The 20437-nt window shown below is 51.1% G+C and overlaps 2 protein-coding genes across 3 annotated transcripts in view; one reads left to right on the top strand and one right to left on the bottom strand.

The window, feature by feature from the left end:
• The window catches only part of FAM83G (family with sequence similarity 83 member G), a 40620-nt gene extending 21542 nt beyond the window's left edge, over nt 1–19078 (bottom strand). For both annotated transcript variants that reach the window (XM_077316358.1, XM_077316359.1), the window contains exons 1-2: nt 17748–19078; nt 2282–2449 (exon numbers count right to left, since the gene is read on the bottom strand). In XM_077316358.1, the coding sequence (XP_077172473.1) occupies nt 2282–2449; nt 17748–18227 (648 nt within the window). In that variant the 5' untranslated portion in view covers nt 18228–19078. The remainder of the gene's footprint in view (nt 1–2281; nt 2450–17747) is intronic.
• SLC5A10 (solute carrier family 5 member 10) overlaps nt 1–20437 on the top strand; it is a 76625-nt gene that overhangs the window by 36562 nt on the left and 19626 nt on the right. Inside the window, exon 10 of the mRNA XM_077316361.1 lies at nt 20201–20308. Coding sequence (XP_077172476.1) covers nt 20201–20308 — 108 coding nt within the window. The remainder of the gene's footprint in view (nt 1–20200; nt 20309–20437) is intronic.

The raw sequence follows: 20437 nt of genomic DNA, 5'->3' as shown, positions 1-20437 counted from the left end.
TAAACAAGTGTGGATTTTGGGCCGCCAGCTCTGCAGGTGGGAACTTACCTGCTCCCAGCCCCTGGGGAAAAAAATGCCCTCCACATCGTGCCACTCTAGGAATTCCCCCAGTCTCTATGGTAAAGATAATAGAGACTAGGAGAGTCGGGCCAGAGCGTCACATCGGCCCAAAACTGCACCCTGCCCAGGCACCGCTCCCTGAATCTCCTGGCAGTTGGTGAGTGGTTGGAACCCCGTTGCCAACCTCCAGGCAGGGTTCTCCTGGAATCTTTACTGACGTTGGATGGTGGGGATCTCTGGCACCAGATCTTCCCTGAGCTCTCTCTCTCTGGAAATGTCCCCCAAATCTCCCGGATTTCCATAGAGTAAGGGTGGTTCTCCAGATGCCCTGACAGGGGCTCATGGTAATGGTAGTCCATGGATATCTGGAGAGCCACAGTTGCCCTAGAGGAAGCTGGGCAACCCTACAAACCAATTTGCACTGGATTTCCAAGCAGTAGCGTTTCTGTTTTGAACTCGGCTCTTCCCTCCGTGACCATGGCGTTACTGTCCACGTGTCAACCACGGTTCCATATATTTTCTAGGGTGTCTCTCTGATCCTCCAGGGGAAAGTGGGGGGGGGGAGAGAAAGTGGGGGGGGGAGAGCACCTCTTCACGGCTGAGGCAGGGGAATGGGGTTGCCAGCCTCCAGGGGAGGGCAGGAGATTTTCTGTCATTACAACTCACCTCCAGGCAACAAGGCTCAGTTCCCCTGGAGAAAAGGGCTGCTTTGGAAGCTGAACTCTGTATATTATATCCTGCCCTCCCGAAATCCAACCCTCAAGGGAGGGTCTTGTGAGCCATTCTCAGAATCAATTGTGTCCACATATTCCCTTGGACCAGAGGCGGTGTTTGTTTCTCCCCGCCAGGCTTGGCTTCCTCAAATAAGCTTCGAATTAAGAAACGTGGTGCCGTTTACGATCCTGGGTCCAAAGTACCGTTTCAGGCTTTGAAACGAAACTAGGAGCCGGAATGCCGAGAGGCGAGCTTCCACAGCCCTGCCCTGCGTTCAGGCGAGGTGGCCTGGCCATTGACAATCGTCACTGTGTCTCCGCAGCCTAGTCAACTACTGAGACCTTCCGTTAGGGATGCCAGCTCCAGGCTCAGAGATTTGGGGGTGGCACCAGGGGAGGGGAGGGGAGGCCAACATAACCTGGGAGATCCAGCCAGCTGGGCACAGTGGCTAGAACTTGAAGCCAGGGAGTCCCAGGTTCGGATCCTATCTCACTTTGGAAAGCCACATTCTCTAAGTCTATATGGCAACTCGGCCTGACCTAACCTGATATTGTCAGTTCTCAGAGGCTAAGTGGGGCCGGTCCTGGACACTATTTGGATGGGAGACCTCTAAGGTAGGGGTAGTCAACCTGTGGTCCTCCAGATGTCCATGGACTACAATTCCCATGAGCCCCTGCCAGCAAACGCTGGCAGGGGCTCATGGGAATTGTAGTCCATGGACATCTGGAGGACCACAGGTTGACTACCCCTGCTCTAAGGCAGACCAGAGGTGTGAGGTGGAGCCAGGCAATGGCCAACCTCCTCTAAATGTCTCTAGCCTTGAAAAACCCTACGGGGTCTGCCATGACTTGACGGTACTTTCCCCCACGTCTCCTAACAGGGACGGCATGTCCCAGGGGTGTCTGTAGTCTGCAGTGAGGAAAGGAGGAATTCAAATCTCTCTCCAAGTGACTCTCGATTCTGCCCCATAGCAGTCGATGTTTGGCAGCTCAGCAAACTGCTAATTTTGCATAATTTTCGGGAGGTGTCAATCACATACTTGGCGTTCCTGATTTTTCAACCGTTGTGGACTTGCCGTCCCAACAACAGCCGAGATTCTGCGGAGGGGGAATTCGGCGCCCCTGCAAAATCATAGCACAGCCTGGAAATTGCTGAGGCAATGGACAAGGGAAGGGTTACCAGGTGGGAGATCATGGTTACCTGATCCAGGTGAGAAAAGTCCTGGAAATTTGGGGGTGGAGACTAGGGAAAAAGGGGCAGGTGCAATGCCTGAGAAGTCACCTTCCAAAGCATCCATCTTCTCCAGGGAAAACTGATCTCTGTAGTCTGCTGATGATGTGCAATTTGGGGGGCTCACCAAGTCCCACCTCTCCCCAAACCCCACTCTCCTCAAATTCCCCCTTTCCCCCAAATCTCCAATACTTCACAACCCAGAGCTAGCAACCCTATTGAGGTGGTCTCCCATAATTACAACCGATCTTCAACCTACACAGGCCAAAGTTGTTACCTTCAAGTGTCCAGCATGCATTTGGGCTCTTTCGCACATCTGGAGGAAATATTTTAGGTTGCTCTCGTCCAAGATGATGTAGACGGCCACTTTCCTCTTGAACCCGGCATCTAGGAGGTCCTTGAAGATGTCCACGTCAGTGAACATGTCCATGACCACGGCCACGACCTGAGGAGAGAATGGAGAGGGGACCTGAGAACTGGAAAGCTTTCCACGGGTCTTGGGTTCACCAGCACTCCAAGGTCCTGTTCAGGGTTAAGGGCTTCTAAAGAAGATGCCGAAATAGTTATCAGAATGCCTTTTAACTCCTGGAAAATCTATCTTCTGGTCCTTTTCTTTTCCTGCCTCATTTTTTTTAAAACTTTATGTGAAAACATCTTCTGCTGCTGCTGTCAGGACAATCCGTAAGATGTGCAACGGAAATGCAATGGAAATCCGTTACAGAACTGATTGTCAACTGGCAAAATGTCAAGGACACGAACTGTGAGCATCCAAAAGTCTGGGCACAAGATGTGCATTTCCCTCCTGAGCCATACCTTGTGTGACATGGCCACAGGCCTCGGTCAGAGCACTCCAAATTTGCATCAAGATATCTCTGTTACTTTTCGGACCATTTCAGAACTTTGAAAGCCTACAGCTTTGTCTCGTCAAGAGCTTCCATTTGACATGAAAATAATTTGGAATTTTAAAAACCTGAAAAAACGTTTAAACAATTTATTTTAAAACACAGAATTTTCATGTTTGGTGTCTTCACATACCTCTTATGTGACAATGTTATTCTTGCCGCTTAGGCTGATCCTGCATTGATCAGGGGGTTGGATCAGATGTCCTGTACGGCCCCTTCCAGCTCCCAAAAAACTCAAAATGGTGGGTGCGGGGAAAACCCCGACTATACACATTTCTGCATTTGGCCGCCCCAAATTAGACCCTGTTAGTCCCCACTTTAAAAAATTAAAACTAGTTTTCTGGGGATTCCTTTGCTGCAGCTCAAGTTCAAGCAAGGGGGCAATTTGGGTCTGCGCCTAACCCGAAGAGGCGAATTTCAGTGAAGAAAAGGGGGAAAAAATCCGATCCTTTAAAAATGCAAACCTGAACAATATACCTACTGCGAAAACAGTCCCTGTGGAGCCGAAACTTACCAAAACCTGGGGCGCATCCACCCCTGGCCCCAGGCTCGTCCATTGATTAGTAGAACCTCACACAATACCAAGAGCTGTGAATTTGTCTCCGCAGCAACCAATAAAAGGCTTGGGAGATACCATCAAGGACATGGCCCTGTCTTGTTTAAATACCTGAAAACGCTTTTTATTTATGATCAGGAATCAGTCTGTCCGTCTGTCCCCCGCAGAAGAAAACAGCTGTTTCAATGGGTGGGCTGCAGGGTGTGATACTCTGCCCCCAAATCATCAGGGATTTCCCAGCACAGAGTTGGCGATCTGTGGTACTTCTACAGTTGCCAGCTCTGGGTTGGGAGATACCTGGAGACTTTGGGGGCGGAGCCAGGAGTGGGCGTGGGGGAACCTCAGTGGCGTATAAAGTTATGGAGTCCCCTCTCCGAATCATCCACTTTCTCCAGGGCAACTGATCTCTGCCGCCTGGAGATGAGCTATAATTCCAGGGGGTTTCCAGGTCCCACCTGGAGGCTGGCATCCCTAGGCACTCCCCTTTTTCCTTTTGCACAGAAAAGGGGATAACTTCTTGAAACTTTCATGGCCAGTTTCAACTGGCTGTTGTGTGTTTCCTGGACGAAAACTACCCGACCACAGCCACGCTGCCCCAAAACCCCACAAGAGCCAGAAAAGGGAGCACGCCTCATCGTGGTCCATTGTCTGTAAACATGCTTCACTTGGGAAGGATCGCGTCCCGGTGTTGACTGAACCTCCCCATGTTATCTTGTTCTTGGGACTTTCAGCCTCCTCGTTAAATCCTTCAAGCACATTCTTTTATCCGGACACATGAAAGGTGCTCCGTCGGAAGCCCGTTCATTAGCCCGGCCCGCCTCCCTCTTTATGGGACACCTGCGACCTACATGGGCCGGGTTGGGAAACTGAGGCCCATAAAAAGGAGCTGCTAAGAGGCCGGAGATGCTGCCCAGCCAGGTGTCTCAGCGATTACCTTTGTGGTTTGCTGTGTCACAGCCGGTGACTGGAGCGCTTCTCTTGCACCACAGCCTTCTAATGAATGCTTATTAGTGTTAATAATATCAGCCCCTTCATGTTTTTACAGCATGCGTAACATTACCCGTCCTACAGTCCTGAGCAGCTTCCTCCTAAGCTTGCGTGGCGGGACATCTGGACGGATGATGTGGCCTCTTAAATAGCGCAGCACGATTGATTTGGAGCTGTTCGGCTTGCTGCGCTGGTCCCAGTAGCGTTGGACTGGGGATAGGGTTTCCCGGCTCCCCCTAGCTTCCGGGGGTAGGGGTAGGGTTGCCAGCCTCCAGGTGGGGAAACTCATGGAGATTTGGGGATGGGGCCTGGGGAGGACAAGACCTCAGGGGGCCCAAGGCCATGGAGTCCACCCTCCCAAGCAGCCGTTTCCTCCAGGAGAACTGATCTCTGTAGTCTTCACATGAGCTGTAATCCCATAGGATCCCACCTGGAGGCTGGCATCCCTAACTGGGAGGCAGCGTGGTGTGGTGTTTAGAGTGCCAGACTGGGGTTCTGGGAGACCCACGTTTTAATCCCCACAGCTCTTCCACGGAAACTCACTGGGTGACCCTGGAGTGCTCGGACTCTCAACCTCTCCTTCCTCACAGGGTTGTTGTGAAGGTACGACAGAAGAGGGGAGAGCGAGGTTCTAAGGTGCTCTGAGTCACCCTTGGGGACAGACCTCTAAGTGAATAAGTAAAGTACTGGAACAGCTGGAGCTGGGATTGGTAAAGAGGGGCCAGAAAAACCCTTTGGACGCCAAGGTGACATCCTCACCCCTCTTCATGACCTGTAGGTGGACAACAGCTTCCAAGAGCATCTGAAAGTGATTACCAGCCTGGGCAAATGTGGGGCGATCTGGGGTGGTGATGCCTTGAGGAAGGAGGAGCTAGGAGAGGATGTGTTGTCATTTCCAGGGGACACTCTAGGACTTTCCCCTAAGCTCTGTGATAAAGACCAGAGGGGAGGGGATTCCTAGAATGCCACTAGGTAGGTCATTGTTGTTGTTGTTTTTTAACGTGCTGGTCAGTTTTTCAAGGACCTCCCAGTGGTTCAGCGATTACGTTTGCACTTTGCCGCATCACAGCTGTTAACTTGTGTCAGCCTTAACTCATCAGCCTTAATAATAACACCCCTTTAGTATGACTTCCTTAATAGTCCCGGACTGAGACTGGGGGAGGGGAATTCCTGGCCAGGCCCAGGCAACTGGGAAGCCTAGACCTTGAGCAGGGATCTAAATAACTGAAAGGAAACTGTTAGCAGCCGGGCAAGCCAAGGCCCAGCATCCCTGCGGTGTCTCTGGGTCCCCTGGTCTCTCAGATCTCCCCCCGATTTGCTGGGCAAAACAACGGCTGATCCAGCGCCCTCTGAATTGCACGGCCCCACAGTCCTGGTTTGTTACTCCGCAGCAGTCGCTTCATTTTGTTTTTTTTTCCCAGGGCCCTTTTGACTCCTCCGTCTGCCCCGGCCTCCAGCCTAAAACTCTCCTTTTCTGCCGCATAAGCAGGAGCAATTAAAAATCTTTCTCGTTTAATGAATGGTGGTGTTTTTTTTTTTTTCGGGGTTAGGTTCCCATTATCTAATTAGCCAGAAGTTGGCTGGAGCGGACAAAACCGCCCTTCCACTCCAGCGTTCGTGTTCGAACTCTGCCCAGGCAGGTGCCCCCAGAGAGCCTAACGGGCGGGCAAAAGGGGATACCCTTTCCCTGAGGACGGTTCCCACAGGTAGACTGCCTATGCAATCGGTGCTCCACAGTCAAGGGGCTACTGCAAGGCAATGCTGGAGATCACGGGGTGGGGTAGGGTGGGGAGGGAGAGGAACTGCAGAGGGAGCTCCTTGCAGGCCCTGGGATTAACTCTGCCGAGGCTCAGCTGAACAAACCCAGCTAGATAAATAGCCGATTGGAGTCGCTTGTCGAAGGCAGCTCCCCTGGCTTTCTCACTGTTTGCTCAGAAGGCCTTGGTTGCCAGGGGCCTCTTTGCCTTTGTGGAGGCAACGGGGGAATCAATCAAGCCCTCTCTTGAAACCTCAGCTAATGGGGGAAATACCCCAGGCTCTTTTGTGCTGCTGCCTGAGAGAGCCGGCATAGGGAAGGGGTTAAAGAACAGCAGACTCTAATGGGGAGAACTGGGTTGAATTCACCACTTTTCCTTCACATGCAGCCAGCTAGGTGACCTTGGGCCAGTCTCAGTTCTCACAGAGCTGTTCTCATGGAGCAGTTCTTGCAGAACTCTCCCAGCCCCACCTACCTTGCAGGGTGCCTGTTGCGGGGAGAGGAAGGGAAAGGGGTTGGGACTCCTTCATTGGAACTCCTTCGGATAGTGAAAAGTGGGGTATAGAAAAAAGTTCTCCCTCTTCTTCCAAATGATGCTCTAGGCTGTCTCCTCTCGTCTCTATGGTCTTTCCTCTAGAGATGAGGGGAAACTCCTAGAGTGTTGCTATAGAGTTTGTTTTCAAACTATGTCTGTTATTGAATATCCTAGCTGGCAACCCGACTGTCCTTGCCTATGTCTCCCAGAGCCTCTATTTCCCTTTACATTCCCTTAAAAACAAGCCTACAACCTCTGCCCCCAGGTTCCCTGAATTCAGATAAAGGTAGCTGGGTATTTGGAATATGCTGCCATTCTGCATTTTTCACAGGCTTAGCCTCTTACAAACAAGGATCCCTTAACACAGCAGAGTCTTCAGGCTGTTGTGTGGAATGGCTTCTCGGAACGAGGAAGGCGAGATTCTCTATTCCTTCCTCTTTTGGACCAGCGTGTATGAAATGTTGAATTGTTTGGTAACTGGCAGGGAGGAGAAGGAACAGGATGGTAAAGAGGTTCTCCCCCTCAGCTTCTCAGGAGAGAATGCTGAACTCTGGCTTGCCGTATCTTTTGTTCCTTCGGCGTACACCCACAACTGCTGAAAATACAGAAGTCTACCTGTTTAGGAGAACCCCAGAAAGGAACAAAGTTGACTCCCCTGTATTTTCTTCTCGGGGATGTGAAACATGTTGCGTGTGGTAATTACTTGCCAAAATTTGCAGAGCAAAATTTGAGTCTGGCAGCACCTTTAAGACCAAACAAGTTTTATTCTCACTATAAACTTTTGTGCGCATGTGGACTCCTTCAGATAGTGCAAAGTTTAGAAGAAGAAGACTTGGTTCTTATACCCTGTTTTTCTCCATCCGAAGGAGGCTCAAACTGGCTTACATTCGCCTTCCCTTTCCTCTCCCCACAACAGACACCCTGTGAGGGAGGGGAGGCTGAGAGAGCCCTGATATTACTGAAGAAGAAGAAGAGTTGGTTCTTATCTGCCACTTTTCTCTACTCAAAGGAGTCTCAAAGTGGCTTCCAGTCACCTTCCCTTTCCTCTCCCCACAACAGACCCCCTGTGAGGGAGGTGAGACTGAGAGAGCCCTGATATTCCTGCTCAGTCAGAACAGTTTTATCAGTGCCATGGGGAGCCCAAGGTTGGCTGCATGTGGGGGAGTGGGGAATCAAACCCGGCGTGCCAGATTAGAAGTCCACACTCCTAACCACTACACCAAGCTGGCTCTCTTTAAGTCCAGGGGCCCCTTTAAGATCAACCGAGGTTTATTCTGAGCATAAGCTTTTGTGCACATAAGGACATCAGAACATCCCTGCTGGATCAGACCAGTGAGGGCCCATCTGGTGCAGGATTCTTCCTCACACATTGGCAAGGGACAACAACAGGACATAGGATAATTTCTCAAGTTTAATCCTGGGTCTGGTGGGGAGGTTTGCATGTTTACTGGGATCCTCAGGGGTGGGGAGGATTTTGTGGCATGGTTTGGAAAGACCATGAGATGTAAAGATCTTTGTTGACATTATTGTACACGCGAATATACAGGGTAAATTCTATGGTTTGAGTTAGAAGCTGATGGTAATAGTTGGCCAGGTTGGGGGAAAGGCATTGCCCACAATATAAGGAAAGACCAGGTTCTCAACAGGCCTCCTGATTGTCAGGTGGCTACGGCTGCTATTGTAGCCATGGGAAGCTTTAATTTGAATTCGTGGCAGCTGAAAACCAGCCCAACTCTACCATGGCCCCGTCCTGTTTCTGAAAAGCTCAGTCCTGTTTCTGAAAAGCTCAGTCGGAGCCAGGGGAAGGAGTGGGAAGCATCAGGTTTCTTTAGGAGCCCTTTCTAATGCTTGCAGGTATGTTGTTGCAGGAACACTTTCCTAATACTTGCCAGGGCTATCTTGCTGCATTTATGCCCATGCTGCACCCAGAATGTCTCCTCCAAAGTTATTACAATTCTGCTGGGCCATGTAAGACTCCTCTGTGTATTCCTGATGCCTGTTTAGTTTCCCCCATAAATGTCTTTCTCCCTTTTTGTAACAGTCTCTTTTCAACCTTCTGCCAGAGTTCATCTCAATGCCTCTCCCAGTGAGCTTTTCCCCATTTCAAGCAGTTGTTTTGCCAGGGTTCCCCCAGAAATATCTATGCTCTTTTTATTTTATGAATATCTCTTAGGGCAGGCCCTGCAATCCTGTGCTCAGGGGTTTTCCTCCCTATTAAGTGGCTGAAGACTCTTGAAACAGAACAGAATGTGATGTGCTGGCTTTTAATAAATAATTTGACTGTTTAGCTATAACTTTTATTCCTCAGGAGTGACCAGCTGGGTGGATTGTCTGTATTAATTTACCTGGGAGATGCTGGAGGGGGGTGGGAATGGGGGAATAATATCAGAACTCTGAAAATGGCTCCATAACATAAAAACACAAGCCATGCAGGTGCTTTGAGTTTCAAGGCTCTCTAGGCAACTAGCTTTCAGGCAGAGTTAAGACTGCAGCCCTGAGCCCAGCAGGTCAAGTTCAATGCTTTAACCTTTTTTGTGGGAAAGTAGTGTGGGTGTTTGGTCTTCCTTTCTATTGAAAAATAAGTGGGCTTTGTTTGTTTCATTGGTGCTACCCCCCCCCTGTTTTATTTCTTGCTGTCTGCAGCTGAATTCAGCCCCAGCCATTTGTGGCTGAGGAGAATGGTCCAGGTGCTTTTCTTGAGTTTTGGACTCCTTTGGTTGCTGGAAACCCTAGCAGGCTGCTTGTCTCTCTTTCAAGTGATATTTTCATGAAGATGCCCTTAATGTTGTTGTTTTCTTTCATAGGATGAATTTGGACATGGTACATCCTCACAGCTAGAACTTGCCCTCAACTGTGTCTCTCTTTTCTAGGGTAAATACAGAGAAACTGCTTTGATGCCACTGAGTCACTGAGTCCTCATCCTTGAAATGTTTCTTGCCAGCTTAGAAGTCAGCCATAAAGCCCTTTTAGCTGTTTTGCTCATATGTTAAGTTTTGTTGAGTAATTGGAAAAATTGTGTGACCTGTTTGAGATTTCCAAGTTAAGCAGCTATGCTGCAGACTACAGAGATGGCTAGCACTTTGATTCTAAACATTTGTGCCACTGCATCTGTGTTTTGGGCTGGACAATCTTGTTTTGTAGAATAAAACTCAAGGGAAGCCCAAACTCTATCTGAGTGAAAGAAGATTGAACATTAGGTTTATCTTTGGTGCTGCTGCTTCTAATTTCATGGTACTTTTATCTTGCTTTTATTTATCCCATTTGACTTTGAAACTTCACACTATATAGTAGAAATCCTAGAATCATAGAGTTGGGAGGGACCTCCTGGGTCATCTAGTCTAACCCCCTGCACTGTGCAGGACACTCACAACCCTATTGCTCATCCACTGTCACCTGCCACCCTCTTGAACCCTCACAGTCTGTTGAATAAGCAAAGAAACAATTATAGTAAAATCATTTCTTACATCCAGATGCTTAATGTACTTGGTGTCTTTGCAACCTCCCTTCTGTTTGTTGGGTTCTTTTTTTTGGTTCTCTTCTATATTAAAAAGTAAGTTAAACGAAGGAATAAAGAAGAACACGCTTCATGCTTTAGATCCATATAGTGTATGAATCTTTAGATTCAATGACTTTTAAGCATTCTTCTAGCTTGAAATAATTAAGAGCCATTGAATTGAACGTGAAAGTCTGGAAATAAACAAGAACCCCATTAAAAGATGGTGGGTGAGCATTCTCCAAGCCAGTGGTAGTCAACCTGTGGTCCTCCAGATGTCCCTGGACTACAATTCCCATGAGCCCCTGCCAGCAGATGCTGGCAGGGGCTCATGGGGATTGTAGTCCATGGACATCTGGAGGACCACCGGTTGACTACCACTGTCCTAAGCAACTGTAAGACTCTTTCAGCGTGTGACAGACTATGTTGTCTTGAACATGTTTTGATTGCTGGTTGTCTGAGGTTAGGCCATATAGTGCCTGCATGAGAAGAGAGAATTATCAGGCAGTCTGGAATAGGCTAGAGGAGGCTGCTAGTTTAAAGACAACATTACAACCTGACAACCATAAAGACAACCTAAAAATATTGCAGCCACCACTTTGAGTTTCTCAGCCAGGGTTGCTTGATGGCCATGGAAGGGTTTCCTGAAAGGCTGGGAGTGAATTAACTTTGTATGTGTTTTTAAAACGTATTAAACATTTATGGGGTGATCAGTGGTCATGTCAACCTACCCACCTCTCCCCAAATGGCCTGTGATGGTCCTGGAGGGGTTTGGAAAGGGAGAGGGGCTCCTGGTGGCCATGCACACAGCAATGCTTCCAGCCAGCTTGGTGTCGTGGTTAGGAGTGCGGACTTCTAATCTGGCATGCTGGGTTTGATTCCCTGCTCCTCCCCCACATGCAACCAGCTGGGTGACCTTGGGCTCGCCACAGCACTGATAAAGCTGTTCTGACCGAGCAGTGATATCAGGGCTCTCTCAGCCTCACCCACCTCACAGGGTGTCTGTTGTGCTTCTTCTGTGTTTCTTGTAAAAGTTCACTTTTACTGTTTTTTCTTTGTGTGCAGCTTTGTAGTTCTTTATTTCAGTGTTTTGTTCATTGGGGGGGGGGGAGCACTGCAATTGTAGCTGTCCATTCTCCCAGTTTGGTAGCTGTTATATTTGTTGTGGACTGGGGAAGGCACTGGCAAACCACCCCGTATTGAGTCTGCCATGAAAACGCTAGAGGGCGTCACCCCAAGGGTTAGACATGACTCGGTGCTTGCACAGGGGATACCTTTACCTTTACCTTATATTTGTTGTGGTAGGTTGCCAACTTTGGGTACCGTTGTTCTGCCTTCATTTGCTGGCCTGGGGGGGGGGGCACTGTTTGGTTCTCCTGCCAGAGCTGTTCTCACAGAGCAGTTCTGTCAGAGCTCTCTCAGGGTGTTTGCATCAAGAGAAGAATGGAAGGCAATTGTAAGCCGCTTTGAGTCTCCTTTGGTTAGTGAGAAACGGAGTACAGAAACCAGCAGCTATTCGTCCTCTTGGCTTTTCTGTATTTGTTGGGGGGGGGGAGGCTGGATGGGAGAGCCTGTGATGATGGAGCATTTCCCACCCTCGGCTTATATGCGAGTCAATAAGATTGCCCGGATTTTGTGGCAAAATTAGGTGCCTTGGTTTATATGCAGGTATATACGGTGCTTATTCATCACGGGAATTACACTATTCCCGGCTACACTGTATATGAGGCTTGTGAATAGTACGAAGTCACGGTCAGTAAAAGGTTGATGCATATCTGCCCACCCCAAGGATTGTGACAGGGATGGTCAGGCAGGCCTGTTATAAGGTCTGTCTAACTCAGGGGTAGTCAAACTGCGGCCCTCCAGATGTCCATGGACTATAATTCCCAGGAGCCCCTGCCAGCATTCGCTGGCAGGGGCTCCTGGGAATTGTAGTCCATGGACATCTGGAGGGCCGCAGTTTGACTACCCCTGGTCTAACTTAAGGCAGCCTGTTGTGTCCTCAAGTAATTGAATTGAATTTCCCTTCTTATAAAACTTTTGCCATATACATTTCTTCCAAAGGGAGCTACTAAATCCGCATACCCTAGATGCAATAAGATCAATGTGCTCCCCACCCCCTCTGGGGTCAGATTTGGGTATTAGACCAGTGGTCCTCAACCTTCCTAATGCTGCAACCCTTTAATACAGTTCCTCAGGTTGGGGAGACCCCCAACCATAAAATTATGCAAAGGGATTAAACTGAAAACAAACCACGGCGTGAAGATCCTTTGTTCATGATTGTGTGTAAATTGTGTTTTCATCTGGGGTTTCTCGGTTCAGTTCTGCCTCTTGTCCCACCATGCCCGTATTGCTCTTTTCCGCTCCTCCAGACAGATGAATGCACTATCTTGATCTACCCCACAAGGCTGTTGTGTGGATGGTGCCCCCCCTGGCCAAGTTGCTCACCCTGGAAGGGTCATTTGACCTCCAAAGGGGTCCTGACCCCCAGATTGAGAACCACAAGGGTCAGACATGGCCCAGTGCTTGCACAGGGGATACCTTTACCCTGATGGTGATTTTGATAAAGGCTCGTTTTCCTCCTGGGCATAAACTCTTGAGACACAGAGAGAGAGAGAGATGGCTGCGTTCATAACAAAACTCTCATTTTCCCATCTCCAAGTATTAGTGTGATGCAGTGGTTAAGCACAGTGACCTCTGATCTGGAGAACTGGGCTTGACTCCCCACTCCTCCAAATGCAGCCAGCCGGGCAAACTACAGCTAGTCACAGAGCTGTGCTTGCAAAGCAGTTCTCTCTCAGCCCCACCTGGGGCAAACCTTTCCTGTGCATAACTCCAGACCTGGAGGACATGGGGATCTCACAGGTTTTGGGGGGGGGGGGTGCGCTGTGCGACTTTTTAGTGTGTGAATAAGGGGTTGAATATTGCGCACGAACATGGCCCAGCGCCGATCTGCCCCGAACGCCTTGGAGCAGGGCTTGGCTGTGAGAAAGAGACGCTTGGCACACCGCCCAAACGTTTGCGGTTGAAATTTCACAAGCGCACTTATGTAAAGCTCTCTCTCCGGTCGCCTCGTGCTTTCCCATTAAGCGCAGGGCCGCTGAAGAGTCCTTAAACGCAGCAGACAATCGGCGGGTGACTCCAGTTCAGGAACTGTTGTGTCTTAAGGGACGGAGAAACAAATTAGGCGGGGAGGTGATCCGGTGGGGCTGTCAGGTATGGGCTGGGGTCCACCTGGAGACTTTGGGGGTGGAGCTGGGAGTGGGAGAGACCTCAGTGGAGTGGAGTGCCAGGGAGTGGACCCTCCAAAGCAGCCCTTTTCTCCAGGGGAACGGGTCTCTGTAGTCTGGAGAGGAGCTGTAATTCTGGGGGATCCCCAGGTCTCACCTGGAGGCTGGCGTCCCTAGCAGGGAAAGAGTGAGAGAGAATCAGACTTGGAGCTGGGATGTCAGATTCCCTCTCCCACATTTCTTAGAATCCTGCAACTTGTTGGTATATAGAATCATAGAGTTGCAAGGGACCTCCTGGGTCATCTAGTCCAACCCCCTGCACTCTGTAGGACACTCACAACCCTCTCGCTCCTCCACTGTCACCTGCCACCCCCTTGAGCCTTCCCAGAATCAGCCTCCTCGTCAGATGGCTCTCCAGCCTCTGCTTAAAAACCTCCAAAGACGGAGAACCCACCACCTCCCGAGGAAGCCTGTTCCACTGAGGAACCGCTCTGACTGTCAGGAACTTCTTCCGGAGGTTGAGACGGAATAAACTAGGCAAGGAAGCCGGGTTGGGCTAGAAACAGTCGGCGAGGGGGACTTTCCCCCGTTGAAAGGTCACTCTTTCCGATAAAAACTCCATCTGATAAGGGAGCCCCGTGCTCGAAACCCAAGCCAAACCAGGCTGGTGTACTCTCGTCGTGACCGTGTGCATATTCCCTTGCGGAGTGACCCGTGCTCAAATAATGAACTGCATTTTTTTCTGTGTGTGGGGGGGAAGGGGGCGTGAATCACAAGCCTTTGGGGACTTGCAGGACAATTAGGGACAAGGCCCTGCTGTCTGCTCACGTGGCTGCATGTTGACATTTAAATCAGGAGGATGTCCTCTTAGGAAATAAGGACCCTGGGGGGGAGGGGATGGAAAAGACCAACTCCCCCCCTTTTTTTGCACCTAGTACGGAAAGTATTAAAAGAACGACGCTTGAGTCCCAGAGGCACGTTGGAGTCCAGCAAGGTTTTATTCACGGCATGAGCTTCTTTGGGTACAGTGAAACAGAACCTCCTCAACCATAACATGTAGGGAGAGCGGCCATGCCCAGCCGAGGGTCTCCAGGCCCCCAGGGGTCTGCAGGCTGTTTCAAAGGGCTTTTCTCCTCTGCAGCAGAATGATAAGGAAGCGGGATCCACTCAGAAAGCTAGGAAGAGGGTGCATGCCCACGAAAGCTCATACCTCGAATAAAACTTCTGTTAGTCTTCAAGGTGCCCCGGGAGGAAGCCGCTGTCCAGGGTCTCAGGCACAGGTCTTCCCCATCCCCTCCTGCCTGGCCCTTTTAACTGGAGAGGCCAGGGATTGAACCTGGGACCTTCTTCCACTGAGCCAGGGTCTCAGGTCAAGGTCTTTCCCATCCCCTCCTGCCTGGCCCTTTTAACTAGAGGTGCTGGGGATTGAACCAGGGACCTTCTGGGTGCCAAGCAGAGGCTCTTCCACTGAGCCACGGCCCTTCCCTGCATGGAGGGAGCTCTTCGCATGGGTGGGCTGCCTATTCCCCCTCGAAAGCCGCCCAGACCAGCAGCCCACCCGGCCCCTTGAGGCGGGGAGTTCCACAGGCGCGTCATGCAAAAAAAGCGCCGTCTCCTTTTGTTTTGGCTTGCCTAGCAAATCTCTGGCCGAGCTGCAGCCCCATCATTTCGCAGAGAGGCACTGACAAGGCCCCGGGGGTGGCTGCTCTGAATCCCGATCAATTAGAGACGAGGCGACCATCCGTCCTTGTCACGGGGCAAAACAAGCCTCGCCAAATCCAGAAGCCGGCTCTCTCTTGGAACCGTAAAGATCGTGTCACCTCTTTGCTATCTGGCCCCGTGGTTGTCGGCCTGCAGAGCCCCGGAGGTCACGGGGAAATGCCTCGCTGGATCGGTCAAAGGTCCTCTGAGTCAAGTGTTGTGTTTCCAAAGCACCAGCTGCGTTTCTGCAAACCCGGGGCAGAAAAGGCACCACCGAGTGTTTTTCAGCACCCTAAATCCGAGCGGTTTTTGCGGGGCAGCATAAGCCTTGCTGGATCCAAACCCTCTTTGTCGAATCAGGGCGTGAAAACGATTTCTAAGCCTTGCTCCTTGCGTCTTGTACTCAAGTGGCACAAAGATATTAAAAAATATAGGGCTGTTGCAATTTTATGCCCTTGCAGTTTTGTGGGGTGTTTTTTTAAGCAGGTCTGAGAAATAGGGTCAGCATTGTGCCTGTTTTGCAGGTGGAAAAACCTGACGGTTTGTTCCTTAGGGGCACACCAGCATGGTAAGACCCCTGACCGTAGTGCCCTAGCGTTTCTTACGGTGAGAGACAGTGTGGCATGGGGGTTAGAGTGTGTGGCTAACATCTGGAAGGTTCCAGATTCGAATCTTCCCTACCACAGATGATCACGTTCTCTGCCGGACCTTCCCTGCAGGGTTGTTGTGACGATAAAATGAAAGAGGAGGACGCAAGGCACTTTGGAAAGGAAGGCAGAGGGATGGGTGAGATCAATGAATAACTGGAAGTTTTTTGCCCAGGTTGGGGACAAAACAATTTGGGGGTGTCTATCGGCAGTCCCCGACCCCTTGCGACAGGTCACGACCTCACCTGGCAGGTAGAATATCCAACTATCTAACTCCCCCCACTCACACACACCTCAGGGGGCGACCGTCCGCCGGTTTCGCTCCACCTAACCCACCTCACAGGGTTGTTGTGAGAATTAAACAGGGGAACCGGGGGCTTGGACGCTTTAGAAGAAAGGAAGGACTTAAAAAATGCGATAGATTCTTGCTACAGGAGTGTAGCAAGTAATTCTGAATCAAGTACATTGAGAGAGGTTTTCGTTTACTAGGAATAACAGAAAGGCTCCATGGCTCGTGTGTTAGCCCAGTTCCCTTAAGCAGGAGGGCTCTGTTTTTATGGACTGTTGTCACCCCAGGCGGGTCCGTGACCAGCTGTAGAAACAGCAGCCTGACAACAGCATGATTGAACATGGGCAGAGTGCCTTTGCTGCTGGATGACCACAAGTTGTCCCTGCTCACCTGGGAAAAGGAAGAGGTGTTTCTAGTTTGGAAGATGCCCATCTCAACCCCCGTTCCCCTTCGGGGCATCAAAACTTCAGTAGCAAACAATCAAGAATTATTAGGAATCAGGGAGAAAAACAGTCTTCTTTTTTCACGTCGGAAACTTAAGAGTTAAGTGTGAAGATTGTGATTTTACACGCATTTGCAGAGGAGGAAATTGGGGGCATCTCGTTTATATCATTTTCCCCCTCTCCCTGTTTTTGTTTTCCTGTGGTTGACGTTAGGTTTCACCTTTGTCTCTACTTGAGATAAAGCTTCAAAGGAAGTTTGTTTTGAAAAATACGAAGTTGCAAACAGCACGGGGATGGGGAAAGAGGGAGAGATCGGAGCCGACGGCTTCTCGGGCTGGGCGGGAACTAGGTTTGTGTTGGATCCGCGCCGATGACAAAAACTTCAAAGCTGCACCAACCGAAATTGGCATTTCCCGAAAGAGTTCTTTCTTTCCATCCCTCCTCCCGTGCGAGTACAGACAACAGCCCTAGTGCCTTCCAAAGAAGGAAGCAAGGAATTTGGGCCGGGTGTGATTCAACCCCTATGCCGCTCATAGTTTTAAATCAGTCATCCCTTGAACCAATCCAACACTCCCCCCCCCTTTTCTTTAGGACCTTGGAGAGGCACCTGGGCCCTTGTCATGTGACAGGTGACTTGAACACTGTTAGGCCGTGACACACAGGAAGGATGCGATACAAAATATGTAGCCAATTAGGAACAACAGTTATGCGCACTAGTTGGGCAATCCCCCTAAGTAGCGAGATCTAAATTTTCAGCCCGCTCCGTCACAGCTGGGGAGAGTACAATGCGCTCTGTCACATCTCCCAGGAAAGCAAGATGCTCACGTTCCTGGGGCAGATGGGACACAGTTTGGCAGACTGCCCCACAAACACACGCAGGGCCTGGTACTTCGCCCCACTGCAAAAACAGGCCTGTGCAACTGCCAAACCCCACTCGTATCCTATTAGTCATCTTCTGTACTTTACGGGACAAGTTAAATCCCGCAGGCCTCTCGTCGGTGTTTATTGGGTTATGGATGTCTGGGGGGACTTCTTCCTGCCCTTTGCTGCTCTCCATTCCCTACTGGCAAGCTGGCCTGAGCTCCTGGCACGGTCACCTCATTCCCAGACAAACCCGAAATGTCCGGGAACATCCTCTAGATCGGCCAAACGTCACCTAACCGTGATTCTCACGTCTTCCCCGACAAAACGGGGCCCTGCTCACCTTTTGCGCCTGGAAGATCATCTTGCGGACCACCTCCTTGATGTGGGGCTGGAAGTCGATGGGGGGCTGCATGTAGACGGTAGCCCGCGTCACCCCGCGGTACGCGACGCTCTCCGGCCACCCGAGGTCCAGCTGGGGGATGGACCGGTCAGACCTCTCCGGCCAGTACTCCAGAGAGGGCAGCGGCCCCTGCTCCCCGTCTTGGCTGCCGCCGTCTCCGCTCTTCTCTCCGCGGGAGGGATATTCCGAACCGGGGTCGTACGTCTCCAGCGTCTCCAGGATCTTTTTGAGCTCCAGTTCGGAGAGGAAGTCCCGGATATTCTCCTTCTTGAGGACCTCGTAGAAGGCGTCGGGGCCCCTGGAGGCCAAAGCTTCCAGGGCCAGCCTCTGCTCCTCGCTGTAGAAAAATTCTGGCTTGGCCTCGCTCGAGCGCCAGTTGACGTGATTGTTGTCCAGACACTGGACCTGCGAGAGCGCCATGGCCGCTGGCACGGGAGGAGAGGGCCCCGATCCCACCGGGCCAGTCCCAAAGCAATAAATAAAAACAAGGCGGCCAGCTGGCCAGTCCTGAACAAATAATAATTTAGTGTTTCGTACCCCTGAGTCTAGCAGCTCGCAGCAAATCCGGACCCTGTGCAAGCCCACCCCTGCGATCCCGACGATTCTGTTTTCTCCTTGGATCCTTTGCCGTGATTCACAGTGGGCTTTCGGCTTCCTGCTTACCTCATCTCAGCAGAGGGGTTGGGGGAAAGTGCAGATTTGGGAATCAGTCCCGTTCAAGTTTCTTCCTCAAGACTCCGATAAGCCGGCAAAACGAGCCGGGGGGCGAGCATTGGGGTGGGAGGGCGCACCACGTTGACGGGTTTTGGGCGGCCTCCAGACCCGGCTTGACCCCTGTCCTTTAGCCCTGAGAATGTCCACTTCGGTCAGGGCTAACTTTTGCTTTCTGGCGTCCCCGTGGGATGTGAAGTCACAGCGGCTCTGTTCTTCCTGGGACCTGAGCTCGGCAGGTAGCGATTTTGGGTTGGTGCCGGCGTGCAGTGCCTTGGTGCAGAGTGGAAACAGGACTCTGGTTCTTTCCTGGTCAGCAGGCGGCTTCTTTCCGCTCTGAGCGCCGGGTTCCTCCGGGTTTGCCGGCCTTGGAGAAAACCTCTGCCGGCGAGCAGCTGGGCAGGTATCAGCCGGCCACAGAAACCTCCGGGAGTGTCGGGCTTGGGGGTGGAGAAGGGGGAGAGAGAAAGCAAAGAGACAGCTTGAGTAATCAGCTCCTCCTTGCCTCACCCACGGACCGGCCTCTCTTTCTGCCCGGCCTGCCTGCAGTTAACTCCTTCGGCGGGTGTCGGAGGTTTGCACACCTCTGGCTCGGGGAGGCTGGCAGGAAGCTGAGTCATCGCAGCCGGGCTGGGATGGGCGGGGCGGGGCAAGCCGGGCCTGGCTGCATCACACCAAAGGGAAGCGTCATTTTGGGGCAGCATGGGGCTTGTTGGTTGCCAACCTCCCGGAATGACCGCCTGTCTCCAGGCAGCATGTGCCGCTGGTTAATTTCTTCCACGCCTCCTACAGGGAACGCTTTCCGCTTGCATAAAATCAGCTTTCGCCCTTGCTGCCCACAGTACTTAAGGCTGGCAGGTGAATGAAATGAAACTTCAGCTTTACAGTCCAGCCTTGCTGAAGGACTTGGTTGTCAGCTGGTGTAGGCGGTGTGTCCTCTTCCAAAAACTGGGGAGTTTGGTGTAGCGATTAAGAGGGCAAGCCTGTAATCTGGAGGACTGAGTTGGATTCCCTACTCTTGTCTCCGCAAGCAGCCAGCTGGGTGACCTGGGCTAGACCTGATGGAGCTGTTCTCACAGGGCAATTCTGCCAGGGCTGTGGGGAGAGGAAGGGAAGGGGATGGGAAGCTGCTTTGAAACTCCTTGGGGGAGTGAAAAGCGGGGTATAAATACCAACTCTTCCTCCTTCTTCTTCCTCTTCTTCCTCTACTGCCCCCTCCTGGCTCTACCCCCAAAGTGTCCAGAGATTTTCCGTCCCGGAGCTTTAATTCAATTACACACCATCAACAGACCAGCCCCAACCAAAACAAAACAAAACCCCCAACACAACTCTGTAGCTTCATCAAGCTTTTTGGTTCCTGTAAACAATGTCCATTTCATCAATTACATTTCCTCCCTGAACCATAATTCGAGCCCTAAATCACAATAAGGTAGGCCAGGCTGAGAGAGCTCTGACAGAACTGCTCTGCGAGAACAGCTCTAGCAGAACTGTCACTAGGCTAACATCACCCAGCTGGCTGCAGACAGATCATGGAGGATCCAACCTTAGTTATTCTTTTGAAAATTCAAGACCTCTTGACTCATTGATTCCTTCCTCAACAGCTCTTCTTCACCTGGACGGACCAGGTGTCCTGTCTGGCCAAGAAGGTGAGAACTGGACCGCTCTTTTGTCTGTCGTTTCAGATGCGGTCGGCTGCGTGGACCCGGACGAATGTACCCGAGTGTGCGGGGCCTCGGTCGGCTGCTCCAACATCGCCTACCCCAAGCTGGTGGTTGAGCTGATGCCCAGCGGTAAGAGGAACTTGGTCCTGCCCATCTCGTTATCATTTCCTCTTTCTACTCAGCTGTGTGGCCAGGGAGAGTCCAGACCAGCCTTGATGGATCCTTGTTTTCCCAACCTCGGGGTTTTTGTGTGTGTGT

Source organism: Paroedura picta, chromosome 17 (assembly GCF_049243985.1).
Source record: "Paroedura picta isolate Pp20150507F chromosome 17, Ppicta_v3.0, whole genome shotgun sequence".
NCBI classification, from domain to species: Eukaryota; Metazoa; Chordata; class Lepidosauria; order Squamata; family Gekkonidae; genus Paroedura; species Paroedura picta.
This window is presented reverse-complemented; position numbering and strand designations above follow the sequence as displayed.